We start from the raw sequence: 20,589 nt of genomic DNA, 5'->3' as shown, positions 1-20,589 counted from the left end.
ACTCTTCATCTGATCCCATTTTTTCCAGTCTCAATATAATAGAATAGCAACTTATCGTATACACCATTGAAATTAGTTAGTTTGTTCTGTACTGATAACGATTCTAATCCGCTTTTTTTTTTTTTATATGCCGCTAAATGAGCAGAGCGAATGAACATTAATCCTATCTTGGCTTATTGAATTAAGAACCACAATTAGCATTTTTTTCAATAAGTTTAAGCATTTGGATTCTGTTGCCATTGGCTAGGTCCCTAGGGGGGCAAGAACAAAGCAATATGAATTGCTGACCTTCTATTCAAGTTGCAATTAGCAACAATTGTTATTTAGGAAAGCTGATCATCGATATTGTCGTATGAAAATGAATGTCACCAGCTGTAAAGGACTTTTACAAAGAAGGAAATTTATTTACAAATGAGGGAGAAGAATATGGTTTCATCGAGAAACCTTGGACCAAGGAGCATGGCATTGAAGACTAAGCAGTGGCTGCTGCTGCTTCTTCAACAACTTGTGATGCTGGGAGAAGGGTGCAGACGAGGTTGCGGTCACCATACACATTGTCCACACGTCCTGAGATAACAGCGCAAAAAGAATTCAGCGTTAAGTAAAATTAAGAGCACCAACAGCAGAATGCATGCAATTCTAGTTTACTTCAATGCTACAAGTTAAAATTGAGCATTTAAGGTTTGTCATTATCTCTAGGAGTTGCAACTTTTTGATAATAATCATCGACTAAATAGATCATCTTAAAATAGTTAAAATATATGTTGAAGGTGAATGGAAGCAGTATAATATCATGCATATTGGAATCAGTATAATATCATGCACATTAATTGATAAAATATTATTGTTTTTGCTTAAGAAAACTCTTCAAAGTATTGTTTTCTATTAGCAGGTCAGTCCGAAAGGATACCAGTTCATAAATAAGAAAGGGAAAAAAAAGATGGGGAAAGACATTAAACAAAAAATATTTCAGAATTATAATATTAAATAAAGATGGAAGTTGATACCTGTAGAAGGCCAGAACTTCGCACCACGGAGCCAAGAAGCAGGGAAGGCAGCATATTCCCGAGAATATGGTTTTGTCCAAGCATCTCCCATGAGCAGGGATGGTGGATGAGGAGCTCCCTGTACTCGCACTTGTTAGATAATTGCTTTTGAAGTTCATTTATTAAATTCTATCTATATATATCAAGATGCATCCAGAGTCAAGCAAAGATAAAGATCAAAATTAAATTGGGTGTCTGCTTAATTTAGAATTTGAGAGACAACTAATCGCAGGAGTGGAAAAAAATTAGCAATTTCACCTTCAGGACATTGTTGTGGATATCAGCTTTTCCATTCTCAATCAGAGCAATTTCTTCTCTTATGGAAATAAGAGCATCACAAAGCCTGTCTAACTCAGCCTGCAAAAGATTTTAAATTTACTTAAACATAAACAAAAGAGAGGATAAGGGTGGTGTGAAAGAGAAAGGACTCCCACAGGGACATACCTTGCTTTCACTTTCAGTGGGTTCAATCATGAGTGTGCCTGGAACTGGCCATGACATTGTTGGTCCATGAAATCCATAGTCCATTAGACGTTTGGCAATATCTTCAGGTTCTATCCCAGCGGTATTCTGCAGTAATGCTTTTATTATTGCTCTCAAAACAGAAACAGTAGACAACAATTAAAAAAACAACAAATAAAACTACCTTGAAGCCTCTTAAATCAACAATGAATTCATGGGCAACTGTTCCATTGACACCACGGAAAAGAACGGGAAAATGGTCCTGCAGAAGTCAAAGCAATATACAACATACCATGAGAAAACTGGGAAACATTATTGAAACTTTAATTGCAAAAAAGAGTAATAACTCAAAACCTCAACAATTTTCTAACACACTTGTGTGGGTTCCATGCACTGGTCACACACATCTTATTTTAAGAAGTAATTCAGTCATCTGCCACATTAGCATGGAACTTGCTAGGAAAACAAATGACTGTTGTTCTTCTTTTCACAGACAGACATGGCCAGAGCCTAGAACTACCAGGTTTTATAGCACAAAGTGATTTTCCAGAAGTGAGGCATAGAATGAATAAGAAATAATCAGGAACCTCCAAACGTTTTGCCATGTAGTTGGCATTCAGAATTGCTATCTTTGATGCGTCGGTGAGTCCCTTAGACCCCATCATGGCTATATATGTGTACGATATTGGCAAGATAAGTGCAGAGCCCCAAGGCGCAGCAGATATTGTACCGAGTGGCTGAAGCTTGTCTGGGGCAGGTATTCCAGATGTGGGTACCTTAGAAGTAAACCAGAACAAGATTAAAGATTGAACGAGAAAAAACACAGCCCAGTAAATAAATGATTGACAAGAGATATCCGTAGCAGCAGAGTATGTAGATAATAATCACTAAAGTGTGACTTGATTAATGGAGATGAGCTCATGCTCTGACTATTCATTCATACAAGTGTGCACTCACGCATACATATGTATGTGCAAATATAAGCCTAACAAGTATGTACAAGTTTGTAAGTGCAAGTGCAAGAGCAAGTGGATGAGTGTATGCAGTTATTGAATGAAAAGATCAATTACCACAGGATGTGATGGCAAAAATGGTGCCAAGTGCTTCTTCACACCAATAGGACCCATGCCAGGACCACCTCCTCCATGAGGAATGCAAAATGTTTTATGGAGATTGAGATGGCAAACGTCAGCTCCAATCCAACCAGGGCTTGTCAGTCCCACCTAGGAGGATAAGAAGATTCTTTAGATTTAATTTGAAAGCAAACCGATATACTCCCAAGAGAAATAAAATGCATACAAAGAAGTTTTTGTAAGCAGCATCTGCCAATATAAAAAACTAAAACTATCACAATAAGCACAAATGTACTTGTAGAACAAAACTCAAATGAAACAGCAATTGTCTAGTGAAAACCCAGGGAATATGAATAGATTCAATTGAAGAACTGAAACATCATCCAATATAAAAAACTAGAACTAAAGCTGTGTTTTGATAGACTATTTGAATGCAAGAAAAGAGAAGATGTATTTAGACAATTCAAGCAATAGTTGAAATTTTTTACTGGATTATGTACTCAATGACTAACATTAAGACTCAAAGAAGATAAAATAAAGGGAAGTGCAGACCTGTGCATTCATGTTAGCCCCATCCATGTATACTTGACCTCCATTGTCATGAATTATCTTACATATCTCATCAATACCTTCTTCATACACTCCATGCGTTGAAGGATATGTCACCTATAATGTCCACCAAAGTTAATGAATGTAGAGTAGAACAAAGTTCTCCGTCTTCTTTAATCTTATTGGATAATATATTTGCTTTCCAACATAGGATGAATAATGAACTTACCATAAGAGCTGAAAGGTTGTCTCTATTAGCTTCAGCAGCCTTCCTTAACTCTTCAATGTTAATGTTTCCCTTAGCATCAGTTCCAACAGAGACAATTTTCATTCCACACATAGCAGCACTAGCAGGATTTGTCCCATGTGCTGAAACAGGAATAATACACACATTGCGGTGATGGTCTCCCCTTGCCTACAGTGTTCATTCAGCAGAGTGGTCAGCATGATCAGTTAGAATAATCCTTACACGATGTCTAATGTGTTCCATTTCAAAGAGGAATTATGCAGGATGAGATCTGAGGAGTTTTCAATGTGCAGCAGAAAAATGATGCAAGTTTGCTATTAAGATATACCACGATTAAAAACTTCCCTTAATTTACATTTGTGAGGAACATAACACTATACCATTATGCACGTGCGCGCACACACACACACACAGGAGGGAAAACTCGAAATTTAAGGTGTGCCTCACCCGCAGTAGTCATTTTAGGGACATAAATATATAATATTGAGTTAAGAGCTTTTACTTAAATAAGAAAATATTGAGATTCAAGAGCTTTTAGTTGAGCCTTTTAGGTGATTACTTATAGTTTTGCATTGAAAGTGAACCTTAAAGAGAAAGCATCAAATGCCTCCTTTGTTTAATACAATCAGAAGAAAACCGCATTTAAACATGGTTGCTGTCACCATACCAAATGATATGCGCGGATAACCATCAGGCCGGCATACTCTCCAGCAGCACCAGCATTAGGTTGCAAGGAGAAAGAGTCGAACCCAGTGATGGTACACAATAGGTCACCCAAATTATCGAACATTTCCTGGGAACCATTTTTCATCAAGACAAATTGTCAACTTGCTTGTTTATTTATAGAAACAAACAACAAACTAATCCAGAACGTTTGGGTGAAGAAAACAACTGGAAAATTTTTCTCACAGTAAGTATGGTAACAACCTGATAACCCTGAGCCTGTTCAGTTGGGGCAAAAGGGTGAATATCAGCAAAGCTAGGCCATGTCACCGGCATCATTTCAGTTGTTGCATTCAATTTCATTGTACAAGATCCCAATGGAATCATACTGTGGCACAGGGAAAGATCCTTGGATTGTAACTTATGAATGTATCGAAGCAGCTCATGCTCGGTGTGATATCTATTAGATTAAAAAATAAAAAACCAAAAGTCAGGATTTGTCCAGAATTGTCAACCATGCGAATACAAATTTTCAGAAAAGAGAAGTACGTGTTAAAGATTGGATGCGTGAGATATGGACTATCCCTTATTAGCCCAGAAGGAATTGCAGTCTGAACCTCTGGTGCAAGAGACTCAGCAGTGAATGAAACCTGAAAAATAAACATTAGTCTTAGATAGGGGAATCATAATCATCAATTGCAGACACCACCAAGCAAAAGAAGTAACAATACTCACAGGCTTGCCACCAGCAAAAACTTTGAGAAGCTTATCAACATCCTCCAAGGTGGTGGTCTCGTCAAAAGAAACAGTGATCTAAAGGCAAGTACACCCAATTAATCTCATCATGTAGACTTATAGGTAATTAATTAATTCAGCTGAGGGAATCCCACTCACAGTTTTTGGGTCTACAACCCGCAAATTCATCTTGCTCTTGTAAGCAGCATCAGCAATTACATTTGCATCAGCAACCTTAACGGCCACAGTGTCAAAGAAGGGATGGCCCTGAACTTCTGCTGTCCCAAGTTTCTTCAGTCCAAGGGCAAATGCACCAGCAAGACCATGAACCCGTTGGGCAATGACTTTAAGGCCTTCAGGTCCATGATAAACAGCATACATAGCAGCCATGTTTGCAAGCAATGCCTATACAAAACAGGAAATCTATTAAAACAAGAAAGCCAGTGCATTGAAGAGTGAGAACCCAATTCTGTAACTAAGCCCAGCAAAAATAAAACTTTTCATATATCCTTATAAGCAGCCTCCACAGAAAAACACAATGGAAATTAGATTAAATGATAGTCTAGTACCTGAGCGGTGCAAATGTTGCTGGTAGCCTTGTCCCTACGGATATGTTGCTCCCTTGTCTGCATTGCCATACGCAGAGCAGGTTTCCCTGAAGAATCAACACTCACACCAATGATTCTCCCCGGCATCATCCTCTTGTACTCTTGGGATGTGGCGAGGAATGCTGCATGTGGACCTCCATACCCCATAGGAACCCCAAACCTCTGAGCTGAACCAACAACAATATCTGCCCCAAATTCACCAGGTGGCTTCAATATTGTCAATGCCAGGAGGTCTGTTGCCATAACAACCTTAACCCCATGAGCATGAGCATTCTTAACAAACTCCCCATAATCCAAAATCTCACCCTCAGTCCCCGGATACTGAACCAGAACACCACAAACATCCCCGGATTTGTAATCAATATTCTTGAGATCTGCAGTTACAACTTTAAGATCGAAACCGTCCGCTCTAGTCTTACAGATATCAATAGTTTGCGGGTGACAGTTACTGGCAATGATAAAAGTCTTCTTCTTCCCCTTCTGAATATTATTACACATAGCCATTGCCTCAGCAGCGGCCGTTCCTTCATCAAGCAATGAAGCATTCGACATGGGGAGGCCGGTAAGATCCGTAATGAGAGTCTGGAAATTAAGCAAAGACTCAAGACGCCCTTGAGATATCTCGGCCTGGTACGGTGTGTACTGCGTGTACCATGCCGGGTTCTCCATAATGTTCCTCAAAATCACCGGGGGGACATAGGTATTATAGTACCCCATACCAATGTAAGACTTGAAAATCTTATTCTTTGAGGCCAGATTTTGCATGTGCTCGAGCATTTGGCTCTCGGTTAGCCCCTCATCAAACTTAGAAAACTTCATTGATGAAATTCTTATAGATTTAGGAACGGTGGCATCGATAAGCGAATCAAGACTATCGAAACCACATAAGCTAGCCATTTTAATTTGGTCCTCTGGGGTCGCCGAGTTATGGCGGCGTGGGAAAGTGTCACTGGGTTTCAACGCCTCGACCGAGATAGATCGAGTTTGAGACCCAACACCGTGAGCAACATTACGCGCGAAATCTGATCTAGAGCTTCTACGTACGAAAACATACGGTGTCAGGGACGAAACATACCTCGAGGGTGTGTAGCACACCGGCGACGGACTGTGCATCAGAGATCCATTCTGGCGGTTCTGCTTTGCCTCTGAGACCAGGCGCCTCAGAATCGCCCGGTTCGCGAGGCGCCGAGCACGTTCCATGAATGAACAGAGAGGCGGAGAGAGAGAACGTGCGTGCGCGTTCTGTTAAGAGTTTGCAGAACAAAGAGAAACAGAAACAAAAGTAGCAGAACACAGCAAAATAGAATCGAAGTGGGGGTTGGTGAGAACCTTTGTTCTATTTTTCTACGCTTGTTGTTCCATTGTATTGAGTGATGGGTGGTGGGTTGTTGATAAATATAGAAAATTCCCAGTACCAAGAAAAATGCAGATAAAACAAAAATTATAACAACCAATACATTTGTGAAAATTAGGAAAAATGATAAAAGGGAAAGGAAAAATAGTTCAGGATCTGGTGGAGAGGTAGTGGGTGGTGGCTGACTGCGCAGCTACAAGGGAAAAGGACAGGCTACAGGGCCAAACAATCTGGTCTACAAAAATAAGAAAAGATAAGAAAAACAGGGGGTAAATCTTGATCCAACCAAAAAGCAAATGAATGGAAGAAAACGAAGCTAATGAGATTGAGTTTCAATGGATCAAAATGCATTCAAGAAGAAAACGTCGAAGAAATTTTGGAAATTTTCCTTTGAACCTTTGGAGATTCTATGTTTCCTTTGGTGGCGGATTCTCCTTCACACTTGACTTATCTCTATGTCGGACCTCACATGCAACAAATAGTACTATATAAGAAAAAAAACAAGGATTCATAGGTAGAGCTATATGATTTTTTAATTCCATGTCATAATTTTTTTTTTAATATAAAGATAGACATATAAAATAAACTCGACAATATTTATAATTATTTGAGTTAATTTTTCTAACAATTGATACAATCATAAAAAAATTACATAAAAAAAATTTATAAACTGATATGTCTTGATGCGGTACATCAGATTCTAATTTTTAATATATAATAGATCTAATAAATCACGTAAAATCATATTAATTTATAAATTTATTTTTATATAATTTCTTTTTATCAATAATAATTCTCATAACAATAATACTATACGTATATTTTGTGTGTGCGCGCTTTTTTTTCCTTTTTTTCATTTAAATTTAGAGTTTTAAAAACAAAATAAAAAGGAATTGTTTTTGCCACGTGGTGAGAGATCTGTGAGGACAATCGGTGTCTGATCATGACATCTGATCGAAATATTTCCATTCGTTTGTAGGAATGGTGGTGCCTGTGGATTTGGTGGAGGGCAAAATTGGCAAAAATGTCGGATCATCCTTAAGGAACGTGGCTGGTATAGGAATCACCGGAGTTAAGAGATTATTATAGAAATATACACCACACGCACCACTCTTCCACATCCCTAGCCCTACGACTGGTGGGACCTTTTCATGAATTGCAGTATTTTTGTTCATTTCTAAAACATTTTACAGATATTTTTCCAAAATTTTAAAAAGTGTATCATTAAGATTTTTGTTTGAGAAGAAGATTTCATCAAGTTCTTATCTAGATTTAAAAGTTTCAAGTGAAAATATAAACACGTCATGTGATATTTATTGTTCATTTAATACTGTCGAAAAATATTTATATGAATAATAATATATATTTTAAAGTTTATTTTATGTGTCCATCTTTTTTCGTCTATAAATATATTTTATATTAAGAAGAAAAATATATATAACACATGTAGTTTATGATATTTGAATTATTTGAAACCTAAAGGGGTTGTTGGGGGGAGGCTTAATTATGTGCCTAACCTCATGTCATGGATTAATACATGCACTCTTGGAATCTTGGACTTTGTTTTAGTTGGTCAAAAGAGAGGAATATGCATATGGGAATTTGTTTTTTTGAAAGTATATGGGAATTAAATATGAAAGGAATATAGAACATGATATAGTCTATAGTACTATATGTATATACTTCCCCACTTAATGTCATTTGGATCTAGATCTCAATAGGTTACACAAGAGGAAGTAGTCATTTTCACTGAACAACTATTTAATTTGTTGGACATAGCAAAACTTGACCCCAATTCTCTTGTTTGTCCAAGTATATTTCATTGAATCAATTGGTCATATCTCGCTAGCCAAAATTAACATTTTGAACGGTGTTGTTAGATTAAACTTTTAATCTTTAGGATCATAACATCTCTTTCAAAAAATAAAATAAAATTCTAATAGCCCCATATTGCCTTAGATTTTATTCTAATTAGCTTTGTCCCATTTCATCTTTAAATCCAAAACCCTGTTTTCCCATAATGAACTAAAACCATTTTAGAAGAATAATTATGATTGTTTCTTTTGACGCTTTTTGATCCATTATTTTTAGGTGCAATATTATTTTAGTTATGAAGGAAATATAATCAAACTTGAAGTTTTTACATGAAAAATAATTCATATTGTTGAATCCAAGATTTTAAGTTTCGTGTAATTATATATCTACACATAGATTTTGATGATAACGAACAAATTCAAAAAATAAAAGAATCTCAAACTCAAGTTGTTTATACAATTGAATCAAGCACATCAAGGAACTAAGCATGAGTAAGAAGGAAACAAACTCACATTAAAACTCATAGAATTATGTTGTATATCTCTTGAAAAATTTAAAATTAGGATTAAGACTCAAAATTAAATTTAAAAATTTTGAAAGATGATTGATTGTCATCTTTCATATGTACATGACATGATTAAAAGTTTAAATTTTGAAAATATTAAAATTGATTGATTTCCATCCTTCACATGTGCATACTTTATTTGAATATTTTCAAAAATGATTTATACTCGTTTTGACTTATGCAAAAGGTAGATAATTTTGTTTGAAAATTTTGAAAAGAAAATAATACTACTTTTGTCATATGTGAAAAGTAAAATGATTAAGTTTGAAATTTTTGAAAAGTAAATGATGTTGTCTTTGATAATTGAAAAAAAAACTTTTATTTGAATTTTTTAAAAAAGTGAATGATATTATCTTTGACATGTGAATTTTTTTAAATTTGAATATGAAATTTCATATTGCTATAAATAGATCATTTGAGAGTTTTAAATTTACAACACCAAGAGCATACGCATATCATTGCAAGTTTTGCAACATTCTTTCAAATATTTCAATCTCTCTTTTCTAAGTATTGAGCCTTAACTATTGTTCATTTTGAGAGATATATAGTTTGCCTTGTATTGTTCTTATTTAACTCATTAAGGAGTGTTTTCTGATAACTTACCAACTATCAGCTCTTGTATCAGTAAAAGGGTGTGTATAACCCTTATGCGTGTAGAAAGTGTTCTACACAAAAAATAGTTGAATCACCACGTGTAAGGTGATTGTAAGTGTATAGCATGTTTTACAGGGATCATTTGTAGCGGTGTTGTTCAAATGTGTAATAGGTTTTTATCTCCACCTGAAAGAGGTTGAATAGTGAATTTGGAGATTCTCAAGGAGTAGCTTGAGGCGAGGACGTAGGCAGTGGGGCCGAATCTCGTTAACATACTAAGTTTGTTTCTCTCTTACCCTCACTCTTTTTATTTATTATTATTTCATATTTGGTTTATATTTTATATTATGTATTTGATTTATAATTATTAATTTTCAAATACAATTCAATTTACTCCATCTTGTGTTAGTCATCTGGGCAATACATATTTTGTACGTACAAATATTTAGACAATTTTACTAATAAGGAATTTCTATATATGAAGAATATTGATAACAAATTACACATTTATTATTACCTTAAAAGATCATGAATAAAAAAGCTTGAAATCGTTCTATATTTAAAGAGAGATTCCATATATATATAACTATATATATATATATTATATGTATATGTATGTGCCTCATATATATATGGTAATCTTACTAGGCCTGCATAGTGACCCGACCCGTGAATGTCAAATCGGGTCGAGCTTGTTCTTCTTGCTTTCGATTCTTTCACCTTTATAATTTGATTTGCAAACCCACGCCGCCCCTCTCTTGCTCCTTTGCAAACTCTGCCTCTCGCACATTGTCTGTCCCTCATTTTCCTCGACCTCCTACTCCTTCCCTCCCAAACTCACCCTCCCTCTGTAGGTACACCTTGAGGGCCTCCACATAGTTCTCAAAGTTAAGGGTGGTCATGGCCCACAGCGAATCATCACTGTTGATCATCGCTTCTCCCTCTAGCACTTGTCGAATGCCTCACCAGTGGTAAAGCTTATGATCTATTTCATTTTCTTTGAGATCGTCAACGACCTTCACCTCAGGAGGAAGTAGAGGCTTTGGGTGGAACCTCATATCAACCTTTGAGACCTTAAAGTAGATACCCATATCGGAAGGTTATAAGAAAATGGTTCAAGGTAGCATTTGGGTCATGGGAAGTTCTCTGAGTTAGATTTGTATATCGCTGGGTTAAGTTGTTTCCTTGAAAAGTCTTATGCTACGTCTCTTCAAGTATTTGATCTCAAGGTCGGTAGTTATAGCAAGCTACAATCACCGTTGTTAATTCTTTGCATCTAAACTCGTTACCTGCTTGTTCACTGGTACTACATGAAACCAGTTCCTCAGTTTCTCGAGAAAACGGTTCAAGGTGGTGAACAGCGACGATGAACAGATGTTAGGGTTTGAGGAGAAGTTTTCTGAGAGTGATAATTCATCGGGTCATCGGTTTCAACCAATAATTATTTGTAATTAACCAGGATTGGGATCGATCCTATGAACCCTACTTTAGTCGGGTGGGCCCATGTCGGGTATGTCGGATGGATCGGGCCCAAGCTTTTTATTCACAACCCTAAACCTTACCCTTTAAATATTTGTCAGTGGGACATGATCATGATCATAATCATCTACATCGATCATGCTTCAATGTGATCCACTTGACAATATATTGGTCTCAACATTGCATTTTATACCAACACAATGGTCAACTACTCTTAATTAATTACTTATTTATATTTTATTATAATGTAACATGTTTTTCATATTTCTAGTGAGTAATAGGAATTCATCCCCAATATTCATAGCTAGCAAGGGAGAGGAGTTGGATCTTCCCACCTTCCCTCTTGTCTCTTCTTAATTTCTGTTTTGTTCTTGATCTCTCCCATTTTTCTTTTTTTTCTCTCTTCATCTTCACATGCTCGGGTTTTATAGATGTAGAGCTTTTGGACCTCCTCTAACCTCCATGTGCTCCGCCCTCTTCTACGACCTTTGCCCGCTATCCTACACCATGCACTTGACATTCCCTTGGGGTGTTAGACACATGCACCACAACAGAGCTTGAGTAACTATCGCGTGTCCTGCCCTACATATATAGCTAACTAATTACCAACTAAGCTTCTCATTTATCTTCTCATCTCATCTTCTCCACCCTATTTGCCATAATTGATTATTAGTAACTACTTAAGACTAAAATAAATTAAAATCTTCAAAAACCACTTATTTTGTCTTGGTTGATACCATCCTATATATACATGTATGGACCCCTCCCCCCAACCTCCAGCATGGGGAATTATCACCTCTCCTTACCCAACAAGCAAACGTCTAAGTCATGAAAAGGGGATGGAAATAGTGCAAAAGCCGCAAAACAAAAAGGATAATTAATGAGCAACGTACATGCAACATCATCAACAAAAGATGAATAAAAGAAGATCACGAGGAAGAACAAGAAAAAGATCAAAATGATCAATAAGAAGAGATCATGAATATATATGTGAACATATATTTTCTATTATAATAAGTTACTATCAAACTGCTACAATAATTTTTCTTATTTTTTCGTGAACTTTTCTTGTTTTTCCGTTAAGTCCGTCAAGTTTGTTACTTTCTTATTTTAAGGATACAATTGTTTTTTTTTTACCTTTCTCTCTCTCATTCCCGATTCCCTCTCTCCTCTCATCTCAAACCTCTCTCTCACTCTTTGATGTCTACCTTTTGACCTACCCCCCTTAAATCCACCTTCTCATAGGTTTTCCTAAAACACTCAGATTTTTAATCTGAGTATAAATGTTCAAATCTGTAGAAAAAATGGTAATAAAGAATAATAAGTACAAAAGAAATAAAAAATTCTACAAAAAAAAACACTCAGATTTGAACAAGATCTATTCAAATATGTCAAGATTAAAACAAGATATATCAAAACACATGATTTGGATTTATCATCCAACATCCTAAAAAAATCTAAAATCTTATGCGTTCTTTGAGTGTGATGGTAGTATTTATTGTGGTGACAATGATATTATTTTTATTTATTTATGTTATTCTAATGTATTTTAACTTTAATTTTGAATTAATCTTTTTATTTTCTAATAAATCTAAATATGTAATTATTATACTTACCGACCTATCATTACCCAAAGATATTTACTAAAATTTGTTTTTTTGTCTCTATGCATTAAATTATTCATTAATCAATTTTTTTTAAAAAAAAAACCATATTATTTTTGTTAAAAAATTGTTTAACCTAACTAGGCAAACCGTACTTTACACTTGCTCCTGACCTAGTATATATATATATATATGTATCAATCGAACTCATGTATTTAATTATTAACTGCAATGTCTCCGTTTTGGCAACATTGTTCATGTTGGTCGTTTTGATATGAGTAATGCTACTATATATATATTTATATATATAGTAGCATTACTCTTCTGGTATTGATTTGTAAATATTGCAACTCTCATATATATATATATATATATATATATATAGGTCATGACCACCTAGCTATTGCAAATTTTTTTAACGATCTAGCCAGTTGACATTAATAATATTAATCCATGATCAGCTAATCTCTAGTAGTACCTTGACATTAACAAATTAAATATCTTATTTAATTAATCCCATACTAATCCTAGCTAGCTGCCTTCACGAAGATCAATTAGCTATAGCTGGGCACTAAGCTATTGATCGATATATCGATCATCAAGCTCTAATTCTGTAATATGGCTGACTAAATTACGGAACATTGTTTTTCAAAAAGTAAGAAAATTGGCTGAAAAATACATAATATTATATAATCAGCTACGGTGTAATGGTATGATCAGAAAGAAGAGGTACTTTCATGTGTTTGTTCTTGTTATTAATTAATCATGTTTTTCCTCTTTATTGGCGGCCGCCATGCATATATATATATATATATATATGCATATATGATCACTCGAAATTTGAATAATATGGAGGGTGTACGTGGTTTGTGCCAAGGGTTGATCGAGCTGGGAGATTTAATAGCGCTCTACGGCCTCAGATCATAACCTCACATGGATTGCGCATGCTAGCAGCTAGCTCTTGAATCCATTATTTTCCAAGTAAATTTCAAGACCCCAAACACCCCCCCAACCCACCCAAAAAAAAAAAAAAAATGCTCAATATTAATGATCTTCATTAATATCGTTTAAGACTGTACGTACGTACAGTATCAGTCGATTCAATCAGAATTGGCCCTCAATTTCACATGGACCACTCGTACAGATCATCGATTTATATATACTCTCGTCACGTGAATAAATAGCTAGAATTGCGAGTGAAGAAATTGCAAGTATACAAATTTACATGACGTACATAAAAATCTAATAAATTTATAATTAATGTTCGATCTCAATCCATGAGGCCATATATATAATTAATATTATTAATATGCATGGAATTTAAAGTAATTAATTACTATGAAACTGGATGTTTTACATGGAATAAGTGAATCATGATGGGGCAGAAAAACTATATATATATATATATATATATATAGCAAATTACCCACATGATTTATGGTACGTACGTAATTAATTGACAACATACTCAAAAGATATCATAATCTCTATGATCTCACATAATGACAGACATTAAACTAATTCATTCCCAAGAGATGAAGAAGAAATTAAGTAATTAAATTAACTGTGAACAAGGCCACAAGATAATTCCATTAGCAAGATTGCTGCTTCTGTCTCGTCCTTTGGGAACACTCGTTCAAAAGCTGGATTGTTTCTCAAACTCAGAGCGAAGTCCTTGAAAGAAAGCTGCTTTGTTGGCCTCTCGATCATGATATTGTTATCATGATCAGAATTAGAGTCGTCGGTACTGAGTTTGCAGTACTTATTCTTGTATTGTGCAAAATGGCAGCTTGTACGCAATTTTTTTTCCTTGTTTTTCACCTTTGTAGTGCTTGTACTACTAGTTGTACTCTTCATTGAAGATGAGATATTGTCGGTGGCAACTACAAAGCCATGATTTGCAGCAGCTGCAGAAGCTTCTGCAATGGCTCTTCTTGCCTTCCTCTGCCGAATTCCACATGCATTGCAAAGTGACTGCACCAACAGCAGTTTGAATTTTAAGAAACTTCCACAACTAATGCTAATATTTATCCATTTCTGTACCTACTTTCGCGAGGAATATATACATGATCACAAGTACTGCTGAGACAGTTCATTTGTGGGAAGATTTATGGGAAGGAAAATAACCTTAGGACCTCGAGGGCCACTCCTCCAAAGAGGGGTGGTGGTCGTGCTGCAGTCGGCACAAACCCTAGCAGCAGCAGCAGCGTTGTTGTTGTTGCTGTTGTGAAGTGATGAACTCATTTCGAAAATGCCATGTTGCTGATGATTATTTTGCAACTTCTTCGTGCTTCTCACAGGCCTATTTGTAGCTGGAAAATTTGGGTCCACCATTTTTTGCATAAACCTCATCTTTGAGGACATCCACTGTACAGGTCCATTAATGGCATTTTTACTTCCATGATCTCGGCCTTCCTGATCTCTTAGACATGATAAGGATAATTTATCGGGATTTTTACTATCTTCCTCCACAGTAGACTGAAAGGAAGGAAACGGAAATGCCTGAGGATGATCATATGATGATCCTATGAGCTGATGAACCTGTGATCGATAAATTATTAAGAGATCAAAGAATTAGATCAAGAGATCAGAATGCAAGAAAACAAGTACCGGATCAACAAAAACGTAATCACCAAGTACTTAATTATTATCTAGAAATATTAACAAGAAATCAAATCAGAGAGTACTAAACTAGCTAATTTATCTGCCGTACTGGGATTAAGGGCATAATGATTAGAGATCCAAGAAAACTGTGAAAACATATCCATGGAAGCCACTAGCTATTATTTTCTTCCTTTTCATCAGTAGGTACTACACGAATAATTAATGTTCGGAGCCCTAGATTACATATGTATATATATAAACGAAGATATATATTCCCTTTCCTTTAGAAGTTGAGAAGAAGTACTAGGATATTCTTTTGACTTTTTGATAAAATATGAGCAAATAAGTGATGATCAACGAATAAGATCAAAAGAAAATAGCTAGTGATGATTAAATTCAAATTAATCAAACTAATTAAATTAACACGCTTGCCTTTCCATGATGATCATGTTGTTGTGACCCTTCAAATACACTCCCCCTTTCATCTTTGTTCCCGTCAAAAAAGGTATGACATGAGAGAGAAGATGAAGCTTGATAATTAGAAGGTATAAAGAGTTTCAGGTGTTGATCATCTTGTCTTTGCTGATCTGCAAGAGGGCAAAGAGAGGATGGTAAGTTCAGATAGGCTGGAGTCATGGAGACCGAGATCGAGAGAGAGATACAGAGAGATTTGTTATGGCTGTTGTTGTTGTCGTCGTCCAGTAAAGATGGACAACGTAGGATAGGCTAACGAATAACAGAACTAAAAGGGGCGGATCAAATGGCATGGTGACGATCGATCTTATAACTTGATAATATTTAAGGAGAGAAAGATCAGGAAGAGGAGAGAGGTCTGAAAGTTATTCACGTGACTTCATGTCACCCAAACAAAACAATTTTCCAGAAAAGACAAAACAAAAAGAGGTGTAGAATAATGCTACAACTCATTAATACTTAACGACAATACGTAGCCTATGTATCTGCAGTACTGTGCGCAGTAATATTATTTCACCTCTCAAAACAGTATTTCCAATACATATCATACATATACAGGCAGTAATTAAATACAGAATTAATATATATTTTCTTGGAGATCGATCACATGCATTGCTTGATGCCCTATAACATGATGCCTTTATCTCCCCACAATGATCATCATTTATCAGAAGCCCATTAAATCTACGCGTGCTCACTTTTTGACTGATATATAAGTGAAAAATATCAGATATAATGATGAGAAATATTTTAGCGGAGGATTTTTGTTACGTATAAGTAAAATTGCGTACGAATCTACGTATTAATACTGATTTTTTTATATTTAAAATTTAAATTAATACTGTTTTTAATTAAATTTACTTTTTGACCAATCACATTAAATTAATACATATATTAATATACACTTATCATGCTTGCAACTAAATTAGTGGAGAGAGCTCATTCGATGGGAGGGAAGAGAACATCTACTACAGCTGGGAAAGTTTCTTTGGATAGAAGGAGGGTTAAGAGAAGAGAGGAAGGGGGGAGACTCTCATTTTCTTCCACGGTACTGTTGAGCGTATCCAAAACTGGATATCTTATAAAAATAAACTCATAAATTAACTAAATATTTGTTATAGTTGGTTAGATTTCTCAAAACTTTCTATGATCAAAGAAATACGTACATCAGCCGTATGCATACATGAGCTATATATGATCATCAGCTTGACTTCATGAGTTTCTTAAAGTTACTGGATGTATCACTGTCTGCATACAGCATCAAGAAGCTGGGACCACTAGATATATAGAGTTCATAGAGAGACGATTTGGATCGAGATTTTTTTTGTGTCATGTACGTAAGAAAAATTCTATTCACATGTGTCTAGCTCCATGGTGTGCAAGTTAAAGGACAATCAAGGACCCATTTATTTTTGGATGAATAAATGTAAATTCATTTCGGTTAATAATTAATTTATAATATATTAATACGTCAGAAGTACGTCATATATATGATTAATATATATGTGGCCAACATCATTAATTTTTAGCCTTATCATGACTAGCTAGTACTACATATATATACTAGTGTTAGTAATCACCCAAATGATGGCCAGCATGCACTTAAGGGAGTAGCCTCCTCTGTGGTGGCCATGCATGAGTCTCACTTTCTTCTCGATCTTCTTCTTCTTCTTTTTTCTTTTTTAGTCCTTACTATTTATATATGATGTGATGATCATGAGCCATGCAAGGGTAATGATGAATGGGCAGTAATTTGAAGGGTTGCCTAGATACTAGATAGGAAGGTATATATATGGTAGCATGCCTGGATGATCTTCCAATCCAGCTCCTAAGGCTTGCCAAAAACCATCAATGCTTACAGGCTAGCTTGGGACAGAGATGATCGACAGCGCAGTACCTCTTGTCCCCACGTACAACGTTTGCCCTCGATCCCAATTCTATCCTTTCATGATTAATTTCGTCTCTTTTCGTTTTGTAACAGACTCATGAGCTAGCTAAAGACGAAATGTCCCAGCCTTTTTTTCTCTCACTCCCTGCTTTTCTCTGTCATATTGATTTCCTCCCATGCAGTTCTGATCTCAGAGAGAGAGAGAGAGAGAAAGAAAAAAGCACAGATATCGAGAATCATGAAATATTATTGTCTCTGATCTGCATAAATATACCCTATAATTAATTAACATGTTTCATAATCATGTGCTTTGCTTCAGATATATAGAACAACTTCTAACTAATGATTAATAAGCTCAAGGGTTGCAAAATAATTACTGTCATTATTTTCTCTTTGGAAATTTAGCTGCATTCAAAGTATATATATAGCTCACATGATCAGCAAGCAATGATTACTTGATCTGACGAGTGAAGAATATGCATGCATGCAGCTAGATGTTCGTTATACTCTTTCAGCCTCACAGTCGCAGGGACGCGGCATTGTGATCTTGACCTAGCTACAGCTTCTCTGTCTTATTGTATAAAATAAAATATAATAAAAAATAAGATAAAGAAGAGAGAACGAGAGAGATAGATTTTGATGGCTATATTTTTTTCATATTTTCAATTGTTATTTAATATATAATATTTGCCCATATTTATATAGATGAATGGAGATAGAGAAAGAAATAGAAATACAATAAATTAACTATACTAATTTGATTTACACAACAAATTAAATATGGTAGACAATAAGTACTCATATTACTATACATATGCTAAAATATTGTGAATGAGTAGTACTACTGCTACATCTACAAAGAAATTATATAAAAATAATTTTATAAATTGACATGGTTTCATCTGATTCAGTAGATCTACTTTAAAATAAAAGTAATTTTATAATCTGACGAACCACATTAAGTCGTATCAGTTTGTGTGATTACTTTTGTATAATTCTTTTGTGGCTAGAGTGTTTTCGATCCATTGTGAATATATTCTCTATCATAAGTATGATAATATTTTAACATCTTCCTTCAAATTCAGGATGATGATGAAGTGATGAACTCCCCATCTTGAGTTTAGAAATAAGATCATGTTGCAGGCCAATTAGATGAGACTTGTGGAATCCGACTAATGACCTGACATGAGTAGTCTCTGTGGCATGTGGCGCAAGTGAATAACGGGCAAAAACTTCAGGCGGCGCTTTGAGGGCGTGGAGGCAAACCAATATATGTGATTGAGAATGGAAAGGAGGCAGCGATCTGTTAAGTGCATATATAAGAAGACTCTGGGTCGGGAAGACGTGTGATGAAAATAAAATAACACCAAATAACACATTGAATATGAGATTTATCACCAAAAAACACCACATATGCTAAATATTGTCAATATATTACATCATAATTATATTCTAACACACACGCACACACACACACACACATATATTACATCACAATTTAAGGAACTAAAAACTAAAGTATTTTCCCTCCCAAACCCTTGACCTTATGTATTGAGTATATAATATATTTCGATAACCTTAAAAGTTTTTTTTTTGTTTTCTCTCATTATAATGATTTGAGATTTCTGGTGCACTAGGAAAAATATTATAAATGTAAAAGATATAATATAATAATTAAATCTATCTCTTTTTATTAATTTTTTTATTTTTTATTTTTGAACAAATTGTAGTTTAACAAGGAAAATTGACCATGATCTTATAAAAAAAAAACTGTAGATTATTTTTATTTGCATCTACATATAAACTCGTGGATTAATAAAGTAATTTTTATATAAAAAGGTGGATCAATATATTATATAGCACACGCTCCAAACAAGATATCAAGATAAGAGTCGAGAGAGAGAGAGAGAGAGAGAGAGAGAGAGAGAGAGAGAGAGAGAGAGAGAGAGAGAGAGAGTTATGATACAGATGTCATACCTGTTAATGTACGTCATATGTCTGTGTATGTATATATGTTCTCTTGAAAGTATAGCAGGAAGTGACAGATGCATGCATGCATGCATGCGAGTACACATGCAGTTGTGTATATCGATAATCTCCTTTAGAACAAGGATGGAATACAAGAGGGACTATCTTCTATATATATATATCAACAATCTCACTAAAAATATTTAAAGCATTTTTTGCTAAAAGATGATCCACATCATTAGCCTCTCTTCTAACCTGATGAACTAACCAATGATCAAAACTTAAAAGTTTTGACATCATTGATAAGCATTCTTGTGCAATTCTAAAAACCTTCAAATTTTGTAATGGCTTGGATCACTTGATCATCAAGAGCATCTAGCTCGAGCATGATGTTCCTTAGTCCAAGCTCCGCACCAAATATTGTTGCTTTTTCAGTACAAAATTTTATGCTCCGGGCCGGCCAGAAAAGAGATTTCGACTCGTTCTCAATGTGGCCAATACTCTTCCCTTTTGAATGTTTTATCAACTGTTGCATCCCAATTTGTCTTTAATTAGGACATCCTTTGAGTGAGTTTCCCAACTCTAGTTCTAATTTCTGGTTGTCTATGTATTACTAGGATTATCAAGATGCATTGCCTTTAAGTTCTGCATCAAAATATAATCTGAATGGATATATAAGTTCTGTTTTGAAAACAAAATCATTCATTCTCTGCCAAAATCTTCTTGCAAACTACTTCTATCTCTTTCAGTTGTTCTTTTTCAAACAAGTCACCCGGCCATGGTTTCTAAAGTTTCCATGAAAGTCTTCTATATGATTATGCTCTTCCCATATTTTCTTTAAGCATTGACCCCAAACATCTT

The 20,589-nt window shown here is 35.2% G+C and overlaps 2 protein-coding genes across 2 annotated transcripts; both read right to left on the bottom strand.

The window, feature by feature from the left end:
- Positions 1 to 272: 272 nt before the first annotated feature.
- LOC122297560 (glycine dehydrogenase (decarboxylating), mitochondrial) lies at positions 273 to 6,928 on the bottom strand. Its single transcript, XM_043107671.1, has 15 exons — positions 5,345 to 6,928; positions 4,935 to 5,180; positions 4,776 to 4,853; positions 4,590 to 4,690; positions 4,305 to 4,500; positions 4,045 to 4,170; positions 3,360 to 3,545; positions 3,134 to 3,247; positions 2,579 to 2,731; positions 2,096 to 2,284; positions 1,693 to 1,770; positions 1,491 to 1,616; positions 1,305 to 1,403; positions 1,008 to 1,125; positions 273 to 567 (listed from the first exon to the last, which is right to left on the bottom strand). The coding sequence occupies exons 1-15, from the start codon at positions 6,581 to 6,583 to the stop codon at positions 473 to 475; spliced, it is 3,144 nt and encodes a 1,047-aa protein (XP_042963605.1). The 5' UTR covers positions 6,584 to 6,928; the 3' UTR covers positions 273 to 472.
- Positions 6,929 to 14,055: 7,127 nt separating this feature from the next.
- LOC122297559 (putative GATA transcription factor 22) lies at positions 14,056 to 16,203 on the bottom strand. The gene is made up of 3 exons (XM_043107670.1): positions 15,831 to 16,203; positions 14,922 to 15,335; positions 14,056 to 14,768 (listed from the first exon to the last, which is right to left on the bottom strand). The coding sequence occupies exons 1-3, from the start codon at positions 16,032 to 16,034 to the stop codon at positions 14,355 to 14,357; spliced, it is 1,032 nt and encodes a 343-aa protein (XP_042963604.1). The 5' UTR covers positions 16,035 to 16,203; the 3' UTR covers positions 14,056 to 14,354.
- Positions 16,204 to 20,589: the final 4,386 nt, after the last annotated feature.

This window comes from Carya illinoinensis, chromosome 15, assembly GCF_018687715.1.
Source record: "Carya illinoinensis cultivar Pawnee chromosome 15, C.illinoinensisPawnee_v1, whole genome shotgun sequence".
Taxonomy (NCBI): Eukaryota; Viridiplantae; Streptophyta; class Magnoliopsida; order Fagales; family Juglandaceae; genus Carya; species Carya illinoinensis.
The sequence above is the reverse complement of the archived record's forward strand: the minus strand, read 5'-3'. Positions and strand labels throughout refer to the sequence as shown.